We start from the raw sequence: 20060 nt of genomic DNA on the forward strand, positions 1-20060 counted from the left end.
TGTTGGAGCTGCACCCATCCAGGCAAATGCAGAGTGTTCCATCACACTCCTGGCTTATGCCTTGTAGATGATGGACAGGCTTTGTGGGGGTCAGGAGAGAGTTACTCACCACAAAATTCCTAGCCTCTGACCTGCTCCGGCAGCCAGAGTATTTATATGGCTAGTTTGGTTCAGTTTCTGGTCAATGGTAACCACCCCCCAGGATATTGATATTGGCGGATTCAACAAGTAATGCTCTTGAACATATTGCCGACAAGATATCATCGTGCGAGGAGGAGGCATCCAATTTGGGGTGGCACGGTGGCACAGTGATTAGCACAGGGCCAGGGATCTGGGTTCGATTCCCAGCTTGCATCGCTGTCTGTGTGGAGTTTGCACGTTCTCCCCGGGTCTGCGTAGGTTTCCTCCGGGGGCTCCAGTTTCCCCCCACAGTCCAAAGCTGGTTAGGTGGACTGGCCATGCTAAATTACCCCTTAGTTTTGGAGGATTAGCAGGATAAATGTGTGGGGTTACCGGAATAGGGCCTCGGTGGGATTGTTGTCAGTGCAGACTGGATGAGCCGAATGGCCTCCTTCTGCACTGTAGGGTTTCTATGATTTCTATGAATTTACAGATGTAAAATCCAGCCCCCCAACCTGACCCCCAGGTGTTTAGGTGTTACGTAGAAATCCATAAAATGTCCAGCGTGGAAACAGAGACCAGACAGTAGGATTTCCAAACACTTGGTGAAGGCTGCAGGTTGCGATAATCAGTCTGGCAGACACTCCAGGATGAACCCCTGGTCACCCCTAACTTGTCAGGATTGGAATTCAAACCCTAAAGGGAAACTGGAGAGGAGGCTGAAAATCCAGGAGTCTGGCAGATCTGTCAGCACTTCATTTAACACTTACATTCCTTTCTTTGCTAAGAGATCTTGGGCACTATTTTTAAAATTTATTTATTCGTCACAAGTCAGGCTTACATTAACATTGCAATGAAGTTACTGTGAAATTCCCCCAGTCGCCACAGTCCAGCGTCTGTTCTTTCAGAATGGGGAGGAAACCAGAGCACCTGGAGGAAACCCACGCAGACATGGAGAGAACATGCAAACTCCACACAGACAGTGACCCAAGCCGGTTTACACATCTCGGGCCCCTTCAGGGCAACTCAACATAGCCAATGCACCTAACCCGTACATCTGTGGACTGTGGGAGGAAACCGGAGCGCCCGGAGGAAACCCACGCAGACATGGGGAGAATGTGCAAACTCCAAACAGACGGTGACCCCAGCTGGGAATCGAACCCAGGTGCCTGGAGCTGTGAAGCAGCAGTGCTAACCACTGTGCTACCGTACGTCCAATACATTTTCCCAATCCACTGGGAGGCCAGGAGGAATTCTGTAGCTTTTCTGGGCGTATTTTACTGGTGATAAAACGACAGCAGGAAATATAGGTGGGAGTAAATAAAGAGGTGATGTCAATAGGTGCTTAGTGATGAGGTGATGCCAAGCTCTGGTTTCAAACAGCCTGAAGGCTGTGGGAGGATTGGAGGCCAAGGGAGGGAGGCATTTCCACACCTTCCGAGGTCTGAGAAAAAAAATCAATAATTAGTGTTGGAGTCTTGATTTCAACACTAGATGATTGCAGGAAGGAGGAGGAGGCCTATAGGGATGGGATATTTGGAGGGTGAAGATAAAACACAAGTTCAGTGGAGCACCGGCTACGTGTTACACTCTGCAGTACAGCTCGGGGGCGGTTAGCGACTGATATCAAACCGAGGCAAAATGGTCTCTCAGCAAATGGTTAAGAATCTGCCGTGGAAACTTCATCAGAGATACTGTGGAAACGCCTCACCATTGTCCACTTGAGGTCAAATGGCACTTGTTTAAATTGTCCAGTAAGAAGTCTCACAACACTAGATTAAATATAACGGGTTTATTTAGAATCATGAGTTTTTGGAGCGCTGTTCCTTTATCTAATGACTGGAAAGGTGGATTCACAAACATGTAACCACATGATAACTCATAATTCCAAATAAACCTGTTGGACTTTAACCCGGTGTTGTGAAACTTCTTACTGTGCTCACCCCAATCCAATGTCGGCATCTCCACATCGTGACTTAAATATTCTAGTCGGACATTTTTCAGGCATTTCCGTGCCACAATATGCGCGCCCCCCCCCCCCCCCCCCCCCCCCCCCCCCACCAATGTTGGAGTCTTGTTGACACCAAGTTTCACATCTGCAAACATAAATACGAATTAGAAACAGAAGAGGCCATTCGACCCCTCAAGCCTACTCTTCCATTCCATAAGACTAGCAACTGTTGCTTCACAGCACCAGAGACTTGGGTTCAACTTCAGCCTCCGGTCACTGTCTATGCGGAGTTTGCACAATATCCCCGTATCTGCATGGGTTTTCTCCAGGTGCTCCAGTTTCCTCCGAAACTCCAAAGATGTGCAGGTTAGGTTGATGGACCATGCTAAATTGCCTCTTCGTATCAGGAGGATTAGCAGTGTAAATATATGAGGGGTTACAGGAATACGGCCTGGGTGGGATTGTTGGTGCAGACTTGATGGGCTGAATGGCCTCCTTCTGCACGATAGGGATTCTATTCTATGAATAAGCTTATGGCAGATGTACCTGTGACCTCAATTTCAAATTACCGCTGCCCCTATGTCTTCCTTGTGGGTCAACAGTTTATTATTTAATGAATCTGCCTCCACCGTTCTCCAGAGAGATCCAGGGACTCACCATCCTCAGAGAAATCAATTTTGTTCAACTTCATCTTAAATGGGAGATGCCTCCTACCAGATCTATATTCTCCTCTATTTCTTTTCATCCAAAATCTGGTATTGCCAGCTGTGTCGCGCACTCCCTCGGCGTCGCACGCTCCCCTGGCACCGCGCACTCCCTCGGCATCGCACGCTCCCCTGGCACCGCGCACTCCCTCGGCATCGCACGCTCCCCTGGCACCGCGCACTCCCTCGGCATCGCACGCTCCCCTGGCACCGCGCACTCCCTCGGCATCGCACGCTCCCCTGGCACCGCGCACTCCCCCAGCGCCACATACTCCCCTGGCACTGCACTCAAAATGATAGCACTCAATTTTCTGGAGTTTATTTATTCTTACACGGGATGTAGTGTCGGTGGCCAGTCTGGCATTTATTGTCCATCCCTAATTGCTGCTGAGAAAAACTTGGAACACACAACTCGATGAGAGTACCTATCCAGTGCGTTATGGGGTTGACAGTTTGAACACAGTAAGAAATCTCACAACACCAGGTTAAAGTCCAACAGGTTTATTTGGTAGTAAACGCCACTAGCTTTCGGAGCGCTGCTCCTTCGTTAGGTGAGTAGGGAGTGCTGATCACAGACAGGGCATATAAAAGGCACACACTCAGTTTACAGAATACTGATTAGAATGCGAGTCTTTCCAGCTGATCAAGTCTTAAAGGTGCAGACAATGTGAGTGGAGAGAGCATTAAGCATAGGTTAAAGACAAGACAGTAGGAGAGATGTTGCAAGCCCAGGCAAGTCATGGGGGTTACAAATATCGTGACGTGAATCCAAGATCCTGGTTGAGGCCGTCATGACAGCTTGAAACCAGAGCAGTCCTTTGTGAAATGAACTTGGACAGTTCCAGCCCAATACCCGACTAATCCACGGCATCAAACTGTCTGTAATTCAGCACAAAGTGAACAGGAAACTTGATGCAGGAAACTAGAATTCCATTTTGGTGCACCAGGAACATTCTGGAGGTGGATGGCGAGTGTTTTACACCGAGCTCTTTGTGCTCTGAGTGTTTTCACCATCACACTGAAACTGCTCTAAATCTAAATAGACACAAATTGATGAACTGGGAAAAGTCATCAAGAACAATCAATGCAATTTACATTTATATAGCGCCTTTCAGAGCCTTCAAGCCCTTCTCAATCATCTTCTCCCCATGCCTGAAGAGCTCCTAGCAGAGTCGCAATGCAGATTCCATCTATCAGGAGGCACAGTGAACATGATCTTCACAGCAAGACAAGCCCAAGAAAAGTGCAGAGAGCAGCAGCCACCTCTAGTCATGGTCTTCTTCCACTTCACAAAGGCCTTTGAGTCTTATCAACCAGAAGGGACCGTGGAAAATCCTTCTCGAATTTAACTGCCTGCAGAAATTCGTCACCATCCTCCATTTACTGCCTGATGAAATGCAAGCTGTGATCCTTACGGGTGGCACAGTGATTAGCACTGCTGCCTCACAGTGCCAGGGACCCGGGTTCAATTCTGGGCTTGGGTCACTGTCTGTGTGGAGTCTGCACATTCTCCCCGTGTCTGTGTGGGTTTCCTCCGGGTGCTCCGGTTTCCTCCCACAGTCTGAAAGACGCGAGGGTTAGGTGTATTGGCCGTGCTAAATTCTCCCTCCGTGTACCCAAACAGGCGCTGGAGTGTGGTGACTCAGGGATTTTCACAGTAACTTAATCGCAGTGTTAATGTAAGCCTACTTGTGCCACTAATAAATAAACCTTTAAGCAAGGCTGTGTCGATGCTCTTTTCCGTCTTCCTCGCCACAAAACTCCATCCCATCTCCATGTACCTTCCTATCAGAGTGGGGCTGCTCTACAGGTCGAGAAACCATTCAAACTACGTCACCTTCAGTCCAGAACAAAGACCACTCTGACCTCTGTCACCGAGCTGACCATCCTTGTGTATGTGCACACTCAGAGGCTGGGTTGTAAACTATCGTCAGCACAGTAACAGAGCTGCACGAAGGAATGGGTGCTGTGCCAGCCTGCTCTCCCTGCGCAATGCCATCCTCCAACTATCAAGATCCACAATGAATCGCTGGACAAGTTAATAATTCCTGATACCTTGGCAGCCACCCCTGAGCGAGGGAAAACACCAACGATGAAAATCGACATTGTTTTCAGTGAACCAGCGCAGCTTTTGGCTGTCTGAGGAGGGCTACTCAATGACAAGAACCTCAAACCCAGCAACAAGCTAATGGTCTACAGGCTGCATTGCTATCTGCCCTCCTGTGTGTGTCAGAGACAATATACAGCAGAAACCCCTGCAGTCGTATCACCAGTGATGGCTCTGCAAAATCCTACAAGTTCAATGGCAGGATCGATACACCAATATCACTGTCCTCAGGCCAACATCCCTAGTTTTGAGGCACTGATTATAGTGAATCAGCTACACTGGGTGGATCATATTGTCTGCATACACGGTGGTACAGTGGTTAGCACTGTTGCCCTACAGCGTCGGGGACCCGGGTTCGATTCCCAGCCTTGTGTCACTGTCTGTGTGGAGTTTGCATGTTCTCCCTGTGTCTGTGTGGGTTTCCTCCAAATGCTCCGCTTTCCTCCAAAGATGAGTGGCTTAGGTGGATTGGCTGTGCTAATTTGCCCCTTAGTGTCAGGGGAACTAGCTAGGGTAAATGTCTGGGGTTATGGGGATAGAGCCTGGGTGAGATTGTGGTTGGCGCAGACTCAATGGGCCGAATGGCCTTCTTCTGCACGGTAGGGATTCTGACACAAGACTCCCAAAGGATGCTCAGAACTTCTGTACGTTAATGATTACCAGGAAGGCAGAGAGAACATTTCTGGGATGTCCTCAAAACTTCCTTAAACAAACAATATCCCCACTGATTTGTGGGAATCTCTTGCTTGCGATTACCCAAATCAGAGGAGCATCCACAAAAGCGCCAACCATTGTCAACAGGCCTAGGTGGAGGCCAAGCGCAAAAAGTGAGAGGAATGTACCAAATTCCAAACATCCCACCCACCTGCCACATCAGACACTACCCCATCTATGGCAGGGTGTGCAGATTCAGCATCTAAGTCACCTCAGGACCCACAACCCTGGAGCGGAATAACGTTACCCTCAATTCTGAGGGACTGCCCAATAAGACAGCAATGTCCCAAAACACTCCACAGCCAGTGGAGTACCTCAGAATCACTGTCATACCTTAAACATAATACCAGCAAACACTTTGGTGAGAAATATCGATATCAACAGCAGGCACCATCAGGGTTTATCATCAGAGTTTCCATTCTGCAGGAAGCTTTAATGTGTCTTTATTGTTGGTCATAATACTGGAACCCAACTTACCTCAGCCCATCAAAAACAGCCTCCCGGAAACCAGCTGTGTTGATGCTGTCCTCGGAGAGTAACCGGCTCCATGGCTTCAGTACAAGCAGCGGTTAGAAGCCGAGGGGAAAGTGCAGGGATCCTGGGGGATTCATTTAGAAAGTAACAAGGATTTGCAAATCATTTCCAAGAGAGCTCCATAGCCAACCAAGCGCATTTTAAGAATAATCAACATCATTTCCCAAAGGTAGGGGAATCTAAAACTAGAGAGTATAGGTTTAAGGTGAGAGGGGAGAGATACAAAAGAGTCTGGAGGGGTAATTTGTTTCATGATGTGGAGATGCCAGTGTTGGACTGGGGTAAGCACACATTAAGAAGTCTCACAACACCAGGTTAAAGTCCAACAGGTTAATTCGGCAGCACTAGCTTTCAGAGTCTCAAGTTCCTTCATCAGGTGAGTGAGGACTTGTGTTCACAAACAGGGCATATAAAGACACAAGCTCAATTGACAAGATAATGTTTGGAATGCGAGACTTTACAGGTAATCAAGTCTTAAAGGTATAGACAATGTGAGTGGAGAGAGGGTTAAGCACAGGTTAAAGAGATGTGTATTGTCTCCAGCCAGGACAGTTAGTGAGATTTTACAAGCCCAGGCAAGTTGTGGGGGTTACAGATAGATCCTGGTTGAGGCCACCCTCATGTGTGCGGAACTTGGCTATCAGTCTCTGCTCAGTGGCTCTGTGTTGTCATGTGTCATGCGCTTGGTTGGCTATGGAGCTTTTTGGGAAATGATTTGCAAATCCTTCTTACTTTCTAAATGAATCCCCCACAATAGAACGCTTACCCGAAGATCAGAGGCCGAATGCCTGTGGCCACTGAAGTGTTCCCCGACTGGAAGGGAATACTCCTGCCCAATGATTGTCGAGTGGCGCTCATTCATTCATCGTTGTAATGTCTACATGGTCTCCCCAGTGTACTATGCCTCAGGACATCCTTTCCTGCAGCACATCAGGCAGTCAACGCTGGCCAAGTCTCAGGTGTATGTACCATGTACCATGTCCATGATCCAGCATGTCTTGCAGGGGTTGCTGTGGCAGGGTTTTGTGGTGTCGCGGTAACTGTTCTCCTGAAGGTGGGTAGTTTGAGGTTGTTCGAAGGTGTTTCAAGTTATTTCACACAGAGAGTGCTGTGTTTCTGGAACGAGTTGCCAGAGGCAGTAGAAGAATTGGGTACAATTTTGTCTTTTTTAGACAGTTACATGGACAGGATGGGTATAGAGGGATATGGATCAGACACGGGCAATTGGGACTAGCTTAGTCATTAAAAAAAGGTGGCATGGACAAGTTGGGTCAAAGGGCCTATTTCCATGTTGTAAACCTCTATGACAATGCAGGAAACATGGGAGCCAATTTACACACAGTAAGCACCCACAATGAAATAACTGACTAGATTGTCCATGTTTAGATGTTGGCCAAGGAATAGGTATTGGCTTAGATACCCAGGAGAAACCCCTCCAACCCCAGCCCCTCCGCTCTTATTCACAGTATTGCCATGGGAATTTTTGACATTCACCCAAGGCGGCAAAAGGGTCTTCAGTTTCACATCTCACCCAAAGCATGGCATTTCCAACAATGCAGCACTCCCTCAGCCACAACCTCAACATTGTGCTCCAAGCTCTGGGGTGAGACTTGAACTCACAACCTCCTGATGTTGAGGCAAGAGTGCTATCACTGAGCCACAGATCAGAGTTGGACTCTCTAACAAGCTCTCCTTATAACTGGACCAGCAATTCAGCAGAATTCATGTGGCCAACTCCAGTGAACATGAACCTGAAACGTGTGTGCAGGTACATGCACACACACACACACACACACACACACACACATCACACATGCACACACACACATACACACACACATCACACATGCACGCACGCACACATACATACACACACACACACGCATGCACGCACACACACACAATAAAGAAAGAGTATGATCTTATACTGGGATACCTTTCCGCCTTTCTCTCTCCTGAAGAAGAAAGATGCTGGATACGATATGAGTCCTGTGCATCTGGTTCTGAATTCCCAGCTGCCTCAGATCAGCTTCTGTCAAATGCAGCAAATCCTGTAGAAAATAATAGAGTGTGAGACTACTTAAGAGTAAGAATGATAAATCAGATTGTGAACTATATACCATATAAAATAGACTGCACTAGGTATACAGTATAAATCAGACTGTGAACAGAATTTCTTGTACAGATCAAACAATGATTGGTATATTGTATTTATGTGTATATTGTATCCATCAGATTGTGTACAGTCTATGTACATCAATTCTAATCTGTGTACATAAGACTGAAGTCAGTATATGTTAGATAATCAACGTCCTGTAAGACTGTGATAACTACACAATGTCAGCCTAACTCTGCACATGTCAGACTGTGTACAGAATTTCTCTTATATAATCAGTTTGCAATCCAATTCTTCAACGTTTCATGATAAGCTCTGCTTCAGGTGAACTCAAAAGTATAGTTAAGAAATGGACTGATAAGTGGAAAACTAAGTGGAAAACAGTGTGTGTTTGATGGACAAATTATGTTGGGTTGGGAGGAAGTCCTGAGTGGGATGCCTCAGGAAATAGTGTTGGAACCATTGCTGTTTCCATTTTTGATGGGGAGTGTAATATTACTGGGAGTGGCTGTGGTGGCGAAGGGAGGGCAATGAACCATTCCACAAGTGACGTCAGTGTGGAGCCAACCCACCTCGCAGCCATAGAAGATAAAGCGATGGAGGAGAGATTGACTAGGTTAGGATTGTTTTCACAGGATTTCAGACGAATGAGGAAGGTTCTCATTGAGACTTAAAAAATTCTAACAGGTCTAGACAGGGTAGATAGGGGGAGGATGTTCCCAATGGTGGGGGAGTCCAGAACCAGGGGTCACAGTCTGAGGATTCGGGGTAGGCTATTTAGGATCGAGGTGAGGAGACATTTCTTCAGCCAAAGAGTGGTGAGCCTGTGGAATTCATTACTACTGGAATGTAGCATTGAATGTATCAAAGGGGCTGCTAGATATAGCACTTGGGGGAATGGAATCAAAGGTTATGGGGAGAAAGCAGGATTAGGCCATTTGGTTGGATGATCAGCTATGATCGTGATGAATTACGCAGCAGACTCAAAGGGCTAAATAGCCTCCTCCTGCTCCTGTATCTGCTATGTCTATGTTTGAGGTGGACTAAACAGGGCCAATGTGAATAATCAGGAACAGCGGTGAGACACGAACCTGCCAATATTTTTAAGAGCAGTATATATCATTTGGACACATGAGGTTAGAAAGTGGCAACCATTGGGTGTAAAGCAAGCACAAAGAACACCAACTTAGCATCTTCGTCTGTAGTCAATGTATGTCACAAGAACATGAGCAGGCCAACAGAGCAAGTAAGAGAGAGAGAGTTACAGAATAAAGAGATCTAGGAGTACATGTTCATAGCTCCTTGAAAGTGGAGTCGCGGGTGGACAGAGTGGTGAAGAAGGCATTCGGCATGCTTGGTTTCATTGGTCAGAACATTGAATACAGGAGTTGGGATGTCTTGTTGAAGTTGTACAAATTATTGGAAAGGCCACACTTGGAATACAGTTCTGGTCAGCCTATTGAAAGGATATTATTAAACTAGGAAGAGTGCAGAAAAGATTTACTAGGGTGCTACCAAGACTTGATGGTTTGAGTTATAAGGAGATGCTGAATAGACTGGGACATTTTTCTCTGGATCGCAGGAGGCTGAGGGGTGATCTTGTAGAGGTTTATAAAATAATGAGAGGCACAGATCAGCTGGATAGTCAATATCTTTTCGCAAAGGTAGGGGAGTCTAAAACTAGAGGGCATATGTTTAAGGTGAGAAGGGAGAGATACAAAAGTGTCCAGAGGGGCAATTTTTTCACACAGAGGGTTGTGAGTGGCTGGAAGAAGCTGCCAGAGGTAGTAGTAGAGGTGGGTACAATTTTGTCTTTTGAAAAGCATTTAGACAGTTACATGAATAAGATGGGTATAGAGGGATATGGGCCAAATGTGGGCAATTGGGATTAACTCAAGGGTTTAAAAAAAAAGGGCGGCATGGACAAGTTGGGCTGAAGGGCCTATTTCCATGCTGTAAACCCTCTATGACTCTAATATTCAACATATTATCTGCAGCACATTAATCCGAGGCTTCAGCCATTGTGAGAACCTTTCCTGGGTGATAAACCATATTCTCAATCATTGCCTTTTGCATAAGAATCAGATATTTGACTGAACCAAGTTCTATATTCATATATTTGTGTGTCTTGCTGTAACCCCTTAGGCATGAAGTGGAGATACCAGCGTTGGACTGGGGTGTGTACATTGAAAAGTCCCACAACACCAGGTTAAAGTCCAAAAGACTTATTTGGAATCAGGAACTATTGGTCAATTTTGCTCCTTTATCAGGTGAGTCACTTGTAATTCCAAATAAAGCTGTTGGACTTTAATCTGGTGTTGTGAGACTCCTTACTGTACAAACTCCTTAAGTTTTCTTCTTTCAGCAAAACAAGTTCTCATTGAAATTCATATTGCCTGGAGCCACTGTACTTCCTGGTGGCTTTTCGGTGAAGTACATTGATATGTTGAGGTTTCTCAGAATTTTTAAGTTTAAGATTTATTTATTAGTGTCAGAAGTAGGCCTACATTAATGAAGTTACTGTGAAGATCCCTTAGTCGCCACACTCTGGCACCTGTTCGGGTACACTGAGGGAGAATTTAGCATCATCAACGCACCTAACCAGCACACCTTTCAGGCTGTGGGAGGAAACCAGAGCACCCGGAGGAAACCCACGGGGAAAATGTGCAGACTCCGCACTGACACTGACCCAGGCTGGGATTTGAACACGGGTCTGTGAGGCAGCAGTGCTAACCACTGTGCTGCCCTGATGTGCCCTGGGCATGGTGGTGTTTGAACCAGGGAGACGGAGAGTGTCAGCCGTAAAGTGATGTACTTTCTTCTGGAGTTCAGTTGGGTCAGGCTGTGGTGGAAATCTTGCCGCTTACAGCATTATCCTTAAAAGTCTCGTTCTATTTTCCTTGTCTCCAGCTCTGACAAAGGGTCATCCTGACTCGGAACATTAGCTCTATTCTCTCTCCACGGATACTGTCAGACCTGATGAGATTTTCCAGCATTTTCTGTTTTTGTTTCAGATTCCAGCATCCGCAGTAATTTGCCTTTTATTCTCTGGCTGTTGGAGAGTTCACCTTAACTTCCAAAGGAAGGAGGAAATGTTGAGCACCCTAAATTGCACTAAGGTAGACAAGTCCCTGGGGCCGGATGGGGTCTATCCTGCAGGAGGCAAGGGGAGAAATAGCTGGGACTTTAACAGCTATCTTCACATCCTCTTTGACCCCTTTGTCTTTTACCCTTGGAAGTGACACAATCATAGAATCCCTTCAGTGCAGAAGGAGGCCATCGGCCCATCGAGTCTGCACCGACCACAATCCCACCCAATCCTATTCCCATAACCCTTCACATTTACCCTGCTAATCCCCTGACACTAGAGTCAATTTTGCAATGGCCAATCCACCTAACCAGCATGTCTCTGGAGTGTGGGAGGAAACCGGAACACCCAGAGGAAACCCACGCAGACACAGGGAGAATGTGCAAACTCCACACAGACAGTGACCCAAGGCTGGGAATTGAACCCAGGTCCCTGGCACTGTGAGGCAGCAGTGCTAACCACTGTGTCACCTCCCCCCGCCTTACAAGAACCTCTACAAGGCAATTTGATTGATCAAGCACGCTTCACATCCACAAAGAAGGTGACTGTCACATCACACACTTCATGCTGGCGGCATGTTTAAAATCTGTTGTAAATGAATATTTTGCTTCACTTTGAATTCCTGGTAAATGGTTGGTGAACAAAAGCAGGAGAATGCTTTGAATCTGGCACTTTTATCAGTGTCACTTTGTGAAGCAGAGTGGTACCAGGGCAAATTGCTTCCCAGTCATAGCTGTGGCTGTATCCTAGTCAGCCCTTTGTTTCTCTTATCTCATTGTAAATGTTATGACTGTTTAAACAGGCCCCTTGTACAATTTGGGGGAGGAGTTTCTATGACTCTGTGCTCTTGTGTTTTGACAATGCTGTTTCTCCGCAGGTGCTTTTCTACTATCTCTGCGAGCTTTTGTGCGGCAGGGCAGGGAAGGCTGTTAAAGGTGACCGGTCAAATGCTGGCCTCTGCACCTGACTGCAACAAGCCAGCTAATGAAGGGGGTCCGTAAACAGGCAGGCAGGCTGAATGGCCCCTCATTCTCCAGACATAAACACTCTAACGGATCAAAAGGCATTATCAAAGCCATCAGTTTTCCTACCAAGACTTCTCCCTTCAACGTTGCCATAATGCGCTCAGACCACCAACACTGTTTCAAGGGCAGATGTTCTGAAATTACACCATTGACTAGAAGTGGAGAGTAACAGGAGGAATGTATTAAATTTGTTACCGTCAAACTACAAAAAAAATCCCTGACCCAAATGTTCAGACACAACGCTGGTTAAAAAAACAGGCTGCAACAGGGATGCATGAGGGCTTCCTTTATTTTCATGGCTAAAACATCATCATTGTTTGGAGTACAGCGGCACAGTGGTTAGCACAGCTGCCTCACAGTGCCAGAGACCCGGGTTCAATTCCCGGCTCGGGTCCCTGTCTGTGCAGAGTCTGCACGTTATCCCCGTGTCTGCATGGGTTTCGATGTGGAGATGCCGGCGTTGGACTGGGGTAAACACAGTAAGAAGTCTGACAACACCAGGTTTAAGTCCAACCTATTTATTTGATAGTAAACTCACAAGCTTTCGAGGTTTACCTCTTTGTCAGATGAATGGAGAGTTCTGGCCTCAGACAGAGCATATAACAGCACAAATCTGTAAACTGTCTGTGCTGTTAAATGTTAAATGTGCCAATCCATTACCCCAATAGACCCCTGTACTCTCCATGCCAACCTATGCCTCTCAACCCAAGCCAATAGTCCCTCATCCACCTGCATGCCAACACTGTCATCTCCACAGCCCCTTATAGCACCTACATCAATGGCAATTCTTACTCCCTACCCACTGTCCTTTTCCCTTCTGCCCCCCATGCCAATTAATGCAGTATCCACCATGGACAGGCCTCAGGAGCCATGCTGAGATAAAAATAAAATTCTAAGTATCCATTACATACCTTGCTACATTAAGAAACTCTCGTTCATTAAAGCCCATTTTTAAAATTCTCACAAGTACTTAATCCCTTACAAAAACAAACATTTATGTTCATAAAGCTACAAAGGCAGCTAATCTATTAATAACTTTTTTGAGTTATCGATCAACTTGAAAACTTACAACAATGATATGTTTTGAAAGCAGCTAAACAGCAAGAATACTATAATGACAGTACTTAGGGTAATGCCAACAAACAACTACACTGTTCGAACTGATTTTTAATATTTTCTCAAACACATGCAGGCTTTTTTTTGAATTTTAAAAGGGGCATGGGATTTAAATAACTTGAAAGTTTGATAGTTTACATATGTTATCTGTCTTTCAAGAGTATTTACACCACCACCATAAAGCTGTGGAACACACACCACAGATCCAAGGCCATATTTGGAGTGAAACATGGGTCCGTTTGTCTTGTGCGTGGAGTTTAAATGGCCCAGCTGAGTGTAATTCACACCACCATCGCCCTCACTCTCCACAATGAGCCTCTCGCCTAGCTGCAAAAATAGGATCTGCTGGAAATGTTATAGAATCCCCACAGTGCAGAAGAGGCCATCAAATATGTACTCATTCTCTGAGAGAGTATCTTACCCAGGCCCTCTCTCCACAACATTACACATTTTTATCCAGGCTAATCCATCTCATTTACACATTTTAGGATGCTAAGGGCCAATTTAGCATGGCCAATCCAGCTAACCTGCATATCTTTGGAGTTTGGAGGAAATCAGAGCACCCAGAGGAAACCCACACCAATGTAGAGAGAACATGCAAACTCCACACAGTCATCCAAGGTCGGAATTGAACCTGGGTCCCTGCCGCTGTGAGGCAGCAGTGCTAACCACTGTGCCACCCTAACAGAGCTTCCAGATCCTGCCATTTTTAAGGATCTGCATTGTGCCATGTATCAATGAAAATCCTTTCCCCAGGCACTTGCCCTGGAAACTACACCATGTGGTCCTGAAACATGGGGTGGAATTTTCCTGACAAATTCACCACGGGAATCATAGTGGCCAGGACAGGACCATGCAAAGCTCCGTTGATCTTGAGCGGGATTTTCCGGTCTTGGGGTGAGCATGGCTGGAAAATCCAGTCCATGGAGTCAGAACTGATTCCAGCTTCAATCCTTAGTCTCTGCAGAATTAGCCAGATTCATTCAGCAAACACTAGCCAGGCTTCCTGCTGCTAAGTGCCGTCTGCTGACCCTCTGCTGATGTTCTGGCTGAGGACAGGATACCTCTTCACTCTGAACACTGCCATGGGAAGGTAGCCTGAGAAAGTGAAGCTAAATTACAAGACCTGCAGGGTCAGGCAGTGTCTACAGGGTGAAAGATTGGTGTTGTACTAACAGCAAAATCATGGTGTTATTGAGACACAATAACCTGTTAATAAATCTTTTGCAATTATGCGTCAGTTGTGTCCAACATTTCTGCTCCAATACAATCCTTCACAAATCCTTTATATACTGTGTTACTAAGTATTCAAGATAGAGAAGGAGTAAAAAATGGTTGGCATTATTAATTAAGGATGAAAAGTTTGAAATAGATTGGACACACCAGCTGCTTCTTGGACTGAATCCACTTGGCTTGGGTTTAAGGAACAGGAGAGTGAATATTTACATAGCTGGGATTTTCATTTGAATAGAAATCCAAAATGTGAAAAAGAAAACTTGTTGGCAAATTTCTAAGGCAATTAGGGTGGCACAATGGCACAGCGGTTAGCACTGCTGCCTCACCGTGCTAGGGACCCAAGTTCAATTCCAGTCTTGGGTGACCGTATGTGCAGAGTTTGAATGTTCTCCACGTGTCTGCGTGGTTTTCATTCTGGTTTCCTCCCACTGTCCAAAGATGTGCAGGTTAGGTTGATTGGCCATGCTAATTCACTCTTTAGTTTCCCAAGATGTGTAAATTAGATGGATTAGCCATTGGGTAGGGTGGAGTGGTGGGCCTGGGTTAGATACTCTGTCAGTGGGTCGCTGTGGACTCAATGGGCCTCCCACTGCACTGCAGGGGATTCCATGATAATAAAATTAGAACTGTAATATTAGAAGACGTTAACAACCTTAATATAGACATACTGCTAAGAGTAGGGCAAGGAGAGAAATTTCTGATATGATACTGGAGATGAGGGTTTAGTTTATGAAGACAGATTGAGTAGATTGGGCCTGTACTCGTTGGAGTTTAGAAGGCTGACGGGGGGGGGGGATCTTATAGAGACATATAAGATATGAAGGGGCGAGATAGGGTAGAGGTAGAGAGATTCTTTCCACTTAGAAAGGAAACAAGAACTAGAGGACACAGCCTCAAAATAAGGGGGAGTCAGTTTAGAACAGAGTTGAGGAGGAACTTCTTCTTTCAGAGGGTAGTGAATCTTTGGAATTCTGTGCCCATTGAAGTGGTGGAGGCTACCTCGTTAAATATGTTTAAGTCACGGGTAGATAGATTTCTGACCAATAAGGGAATTAAGGGTTATGGGGAGCAGGCGGGTAAGTGGAACTGAACCACTATCAGATCAGCCATGATCTTATGGAATGGCAGGGCAGGCTCGAGGGGCTAGGTGGCCTACTCCTGCTCCTATTTCTTATGTCCTTATGTGTACAATTTCCTTGATCAATATGTCTCCTGTCCAAAAGGATAAAGCAGGGTTAATCTAATTTTGGGTAATGAAGTATGGCAAGTATTACATCCAGCCTGCCAAGACCACAACCTAATTCAGGTTAGAATAATTATAGACAGAGACCAGAAAACACGGATAGTAAAAATGCTCAACTGGGGTAAACTAATTTTCATGATTTAAGAACCAGTAAATGGGAAAAGGTGATTCCAGGGTCAGGCGGTAACAGAACAATGGGAGGCATTCAGGGCTGAGAGAGTTCAAACAAAGACTTGCATTTATATGGAGGTTTTCACAACCACTGGATGTCTGCACTTTACAGCCAATGATGTACTTCTGTTTTGCACCGTAGTCACTGTTGTAATGGAGGTCTGAAGCAGCCAATAATAGTCAATCCTCACAAACAGTAATCATGACTTTGTGTGACATGGATTGAAGGATTAATATTGGCCAAGACACCACAGATGCTCTTCTTTGGAATGATGTAATGGGATCTTTTACATGATGATAGGGTCTCATCCAAAAGACAACATCTCCGACTGTGCAGCACCTCCCCAGTGCTGCATTGGGGTGCCAGCCCTGATTTCTGTGCTCCTGACTCGAGTGCCATTTCCAAGTGAGCTACAGTTGACAAACTAGGCTTACTCCTTTGAAAGGAAAAGATTGGGCATCCAAAGCTAACATACCCTGAATGAGGTGGGAAATAGAAGTTAAAATGTCCGGCAGATGTCAGGAGTACATTATTCATTAGAACAAGGAAGGTTATGGAAAGTACAGGAGAGAGTTGTAGATATAGAATAGATATAGAAACCCTACAGTGCAGAAAGAGGCCATTTGGCCCATCGAGTCTGCACCAGCCACAATCCCAGCCCCATATCCCTGCATATTTACCCACTAATCCCTCTAACCTACACATCTCAGGACACTAAGGGGCAATTTTTAGCATGGCCACTCAACCTAACCTGCACATCTTTGGATTGGGGGAGGAAACCGGAGCATCCGGAGGAAACCCACGCAGACACGAGGAGAATGTGCAAACTCTACACGGACAGTGACCCAAACCGGGAATCGAACCCAGGTCCCTGGAGCTGTGAAGCAGCAGCGCTAACCACTGTGCTACCGTGTAGCCCAAAGGGATTGAAAAGGTTCACAGAGGAGGCAAAGGAAGATTAAAGAAAGGTTAACAGGTGGTATCATTTAAATCCTGAAACATTTTAGAAACCTATATTAAAAGTGGCCCACTGAGGAAAATGCGAGCCCCATAATGTATCTGAAGGGAAATCTCCGTGTAGAAGGCATGGGCCAAGTATTAAATAAGCACTTTGCATCTGTCCTCACAAATCAAGTTAATGTGGAGGTCCATAAGTGATGGACCAGATGGTAATGGAGAAGATATACTAATCATAGAAATCCTACAGTGCAGAAGGAGGCCTTTGGACCCAATTAATCTGCACTGGCAACAATCCCACCCAGACCTTATTACCATAACCCCACATATTTGTCCCGCTAATCCCTCTAATGTACATATCTGGGGACAGTAAGAGGCAATTTAGCGTGGCCAATCAACCTAACCTGCACATATCTGGACTGTGGGAGGAAACTGGAGCATCCAGAGGAAACCCATGCAGACATGGGGAGAATGTGCAGACTCCACCCAGACAGTGACCCAAGCTGGGAATCGATCCCAGGTCCCTGGAGCTGTAAGGCAGCAGTGCTAACCACTGTGCTACAGTGCCACTCAATGGGTAATCACTGGTCTGGATTGAACACACCCTCAGCCACTGACAGAAGCAATGTGTAGAAATAGTAAAGGCACAAGTCACAGTTAACAGTCAACGTATCAGAGCAGCGGCAGAGTATTGCTTACTTCATATTCCAGAAATGAGAGAAGGGTAAAGAATGGACCTGCACTCAGTCAGCCTAACATTAACACCAGAGAGGTTATTGGAAACCATCATCAGGTACAAGCTGAACTTTCACTTGGAAAGGCAGAGCATAATCAAGGGGAGCCAGGAACGGGTATGTTAAAGACAAATTGTCTGACTAGCTTGACTGTATTATTTGACGAGGTTGCCTCAATCGGAAGGCCCTTTCATATTTGGGGTTCCCGATCGCCGGAACCTGGGAGCTCCAGGCCTACCCTCTAACAATGAGATTGCCCCCCCTCCGACCCTTGGGGCATCCCTTACCCTCCAGGCCTCAGGACCCAGTGCGGTCCCAGGACTTAGTTCCAGGCAGAATGCTGCACTATTACTTCTGGGCTTGATTGAGTGTGAAATGGCAGTGGGTTCTGTCAGAGTTGGTGGGTGCGAGTTATGCCATTTTCAGCACTTCTGAAGATTCTGTCCCAGATATTACCAACTGCCATGGTGGGATTCAAACCCCTGAGCCCTGCTCCGGTGATAATACCACTCCGCCCTGCCTCCCCTCGATAACGGAAGACAATGGAAGCTAATCCCAAAAATTGTCTTAAGAGGAAGTTGAACAGGTATAGAGGATGGGGAACTTAGAAGGTTATGGACAACAGCAGAGGCACAGCACTGAGCACAACTGCCCTCTCAAAGAGCCAACACAAGTCTAACAAGTCAAATGGCTGCCATCAGTGTTCTATGATTCCTCTGCAGCACAGTGTCTGGGTCAACAACAACATTGCAAAAAGCTGCTTCAACACCGCTCTCAGCACTGAGTTACTAAAAGGTAATACTAGAAACAGTGACCAAAACTTTGGTCCGATGTAGGTTTTGAATAGCATCTTAAAAGAGAACAGAGAAGCGGAGAGTTTTAGGGAGAGAATTTCAGGGCTTTGGGCCGAGGTTGAAGGGATCATACAATCCCTACAGTGCAGAGAAAGGCAATTCAGCCCAGTGAATCTGCACCAACTTTCCGACAGAGCATCCCACCCAGATCCTACCCCCGTAACTCCACAGATTTACCCCACTAATCACCACCTAAACTACACATCTTTGGACACTAAGGGGCAATTTACTATGGTCAGTCCACCTAACCAGCGCATTTTTGGACTGTGGGAGGAGACTGGAGCACCCGGAGGAAACCCACGCAGACACGGTGGGGGGAATGTGCAAACTCCATGCAGCCAACCAAGGCTGGAATCAAACTTGAGTCCCTGACGTTGTGAGGCAGCAGTACTAACCACTGTGCCACCCTTAGGCACCAAGAATGGAGTGAAGGAAATGAAGGGTGAGCAAGAAGGCAGAATTGGAGGCAGGAGAGCTCCCAGGAGGTAGTAGGGCTGGTGGAGGCTGCAGATATATGGAGAGTCATACAACAAAACCATGGCTTCTATTAACCCACAATGATTTAATCCAAACAAAAGACAGCAAGTGGTTAGCACTGCTGCCTCACAGTGCCGGTGACTCAGGTTCGATTCCTGGCTTGTGCAGAGTTTGCACATTCTCCCTGTGTCTGCGTGGGTTTACTCCGGGTGCTCCGGTTTCCTCCCACACTCCAAAGATGTGTGGGTGGGTTCATTGGCCATGGTAAGTTACCACTTAGTGTCAGGGGGACTGGCAGGGTAAATACATGAGGAGGTGGGGCTGGATGAGATTGTGGGTGGTGCAAACTTGATGGGTTGAATGGCATCCTTCTGCACTGTAGGGATTCTATGATTCTATTCTATTCTATGTAAAGGGCAATGTATCTAACTGGCTTCACTTTACATTACAGAAGAGGCTGGATAGACAGGGACTTTTTTCTCTGGAGCGTGGGAGGCTGAGGGGTGATCTCATAGAGGTCTATAAAATAATGAGGGCATAGATCAGCTAGATAGTCAATATCTTTTCCCAAAGGTAGGGGAGTCTAAATCTAGAGGGCATAGGTTTAAGGTGAGAGGAGAGAGACACAAAAGTGTCCAGAGGGGTAATTTTTTCACACAGAGGGTGGTGAGTGTCTGGAACAAGCTGCCAGAGGTAGTAGTAGAGGTGGGTACAATTTTGCCTTTTAAAAAGCATTTAGACAGTTACATGGGTAAGATGGGTATAGAGGGATATGGGCCAAATGTGGGCAACTGGGACTAGCTTAGGGCTTTAAGATAAAAGGGCGGCATGGACAAGTTGGGCCGAAGGGCCTATTTCTCTGCTGCAAGACTGTCTGACTCTATTACTGAGAAGAATTCCTTCAGAACTTTT

The 20060-nt window shown here is 46.2% G+C and overlaps 1 protein-coding gene across 1 annotated transcript in view; it reads right to left on the reverse strand.

Moving 5' to 3' along the window:
• The window catches only part of bcar3 (BCAR3 adaptor protein, NSP family member), a 183468-nt gene that overhangs the window by 100470 nt on the left and 62938 nt on the right, over positions 1 to 20060 (reverse strand). Inside the window, exon 3 of the mRNA XM_080195243.1 lies at positions 8067 to 8181. Within this exon, the coding sequence (XP_080051369.1) occupies positions 8067 to 8181 (115 nt within the window). The remainder of the gene's footprint in view (positions 1 to 8066; positions 8182 to 20060) is intronic.

This window comes from Carcharhinus amblyrhynchos, chromosome 9, assembly GCF_965287045.1.
Source record: "Carcharhinus amblyrhynchos chromosome 9, sCarAmb.v2.hapA, whole genome shotgun sequence".
Lineage (NCBI taxonomy): Eukaryota > Metazoa > Chordata > Chondrichthyes > Carcharhiniformes > Carcharhinidae > Carcharhinus > Carcharhinus amblyrhynchos.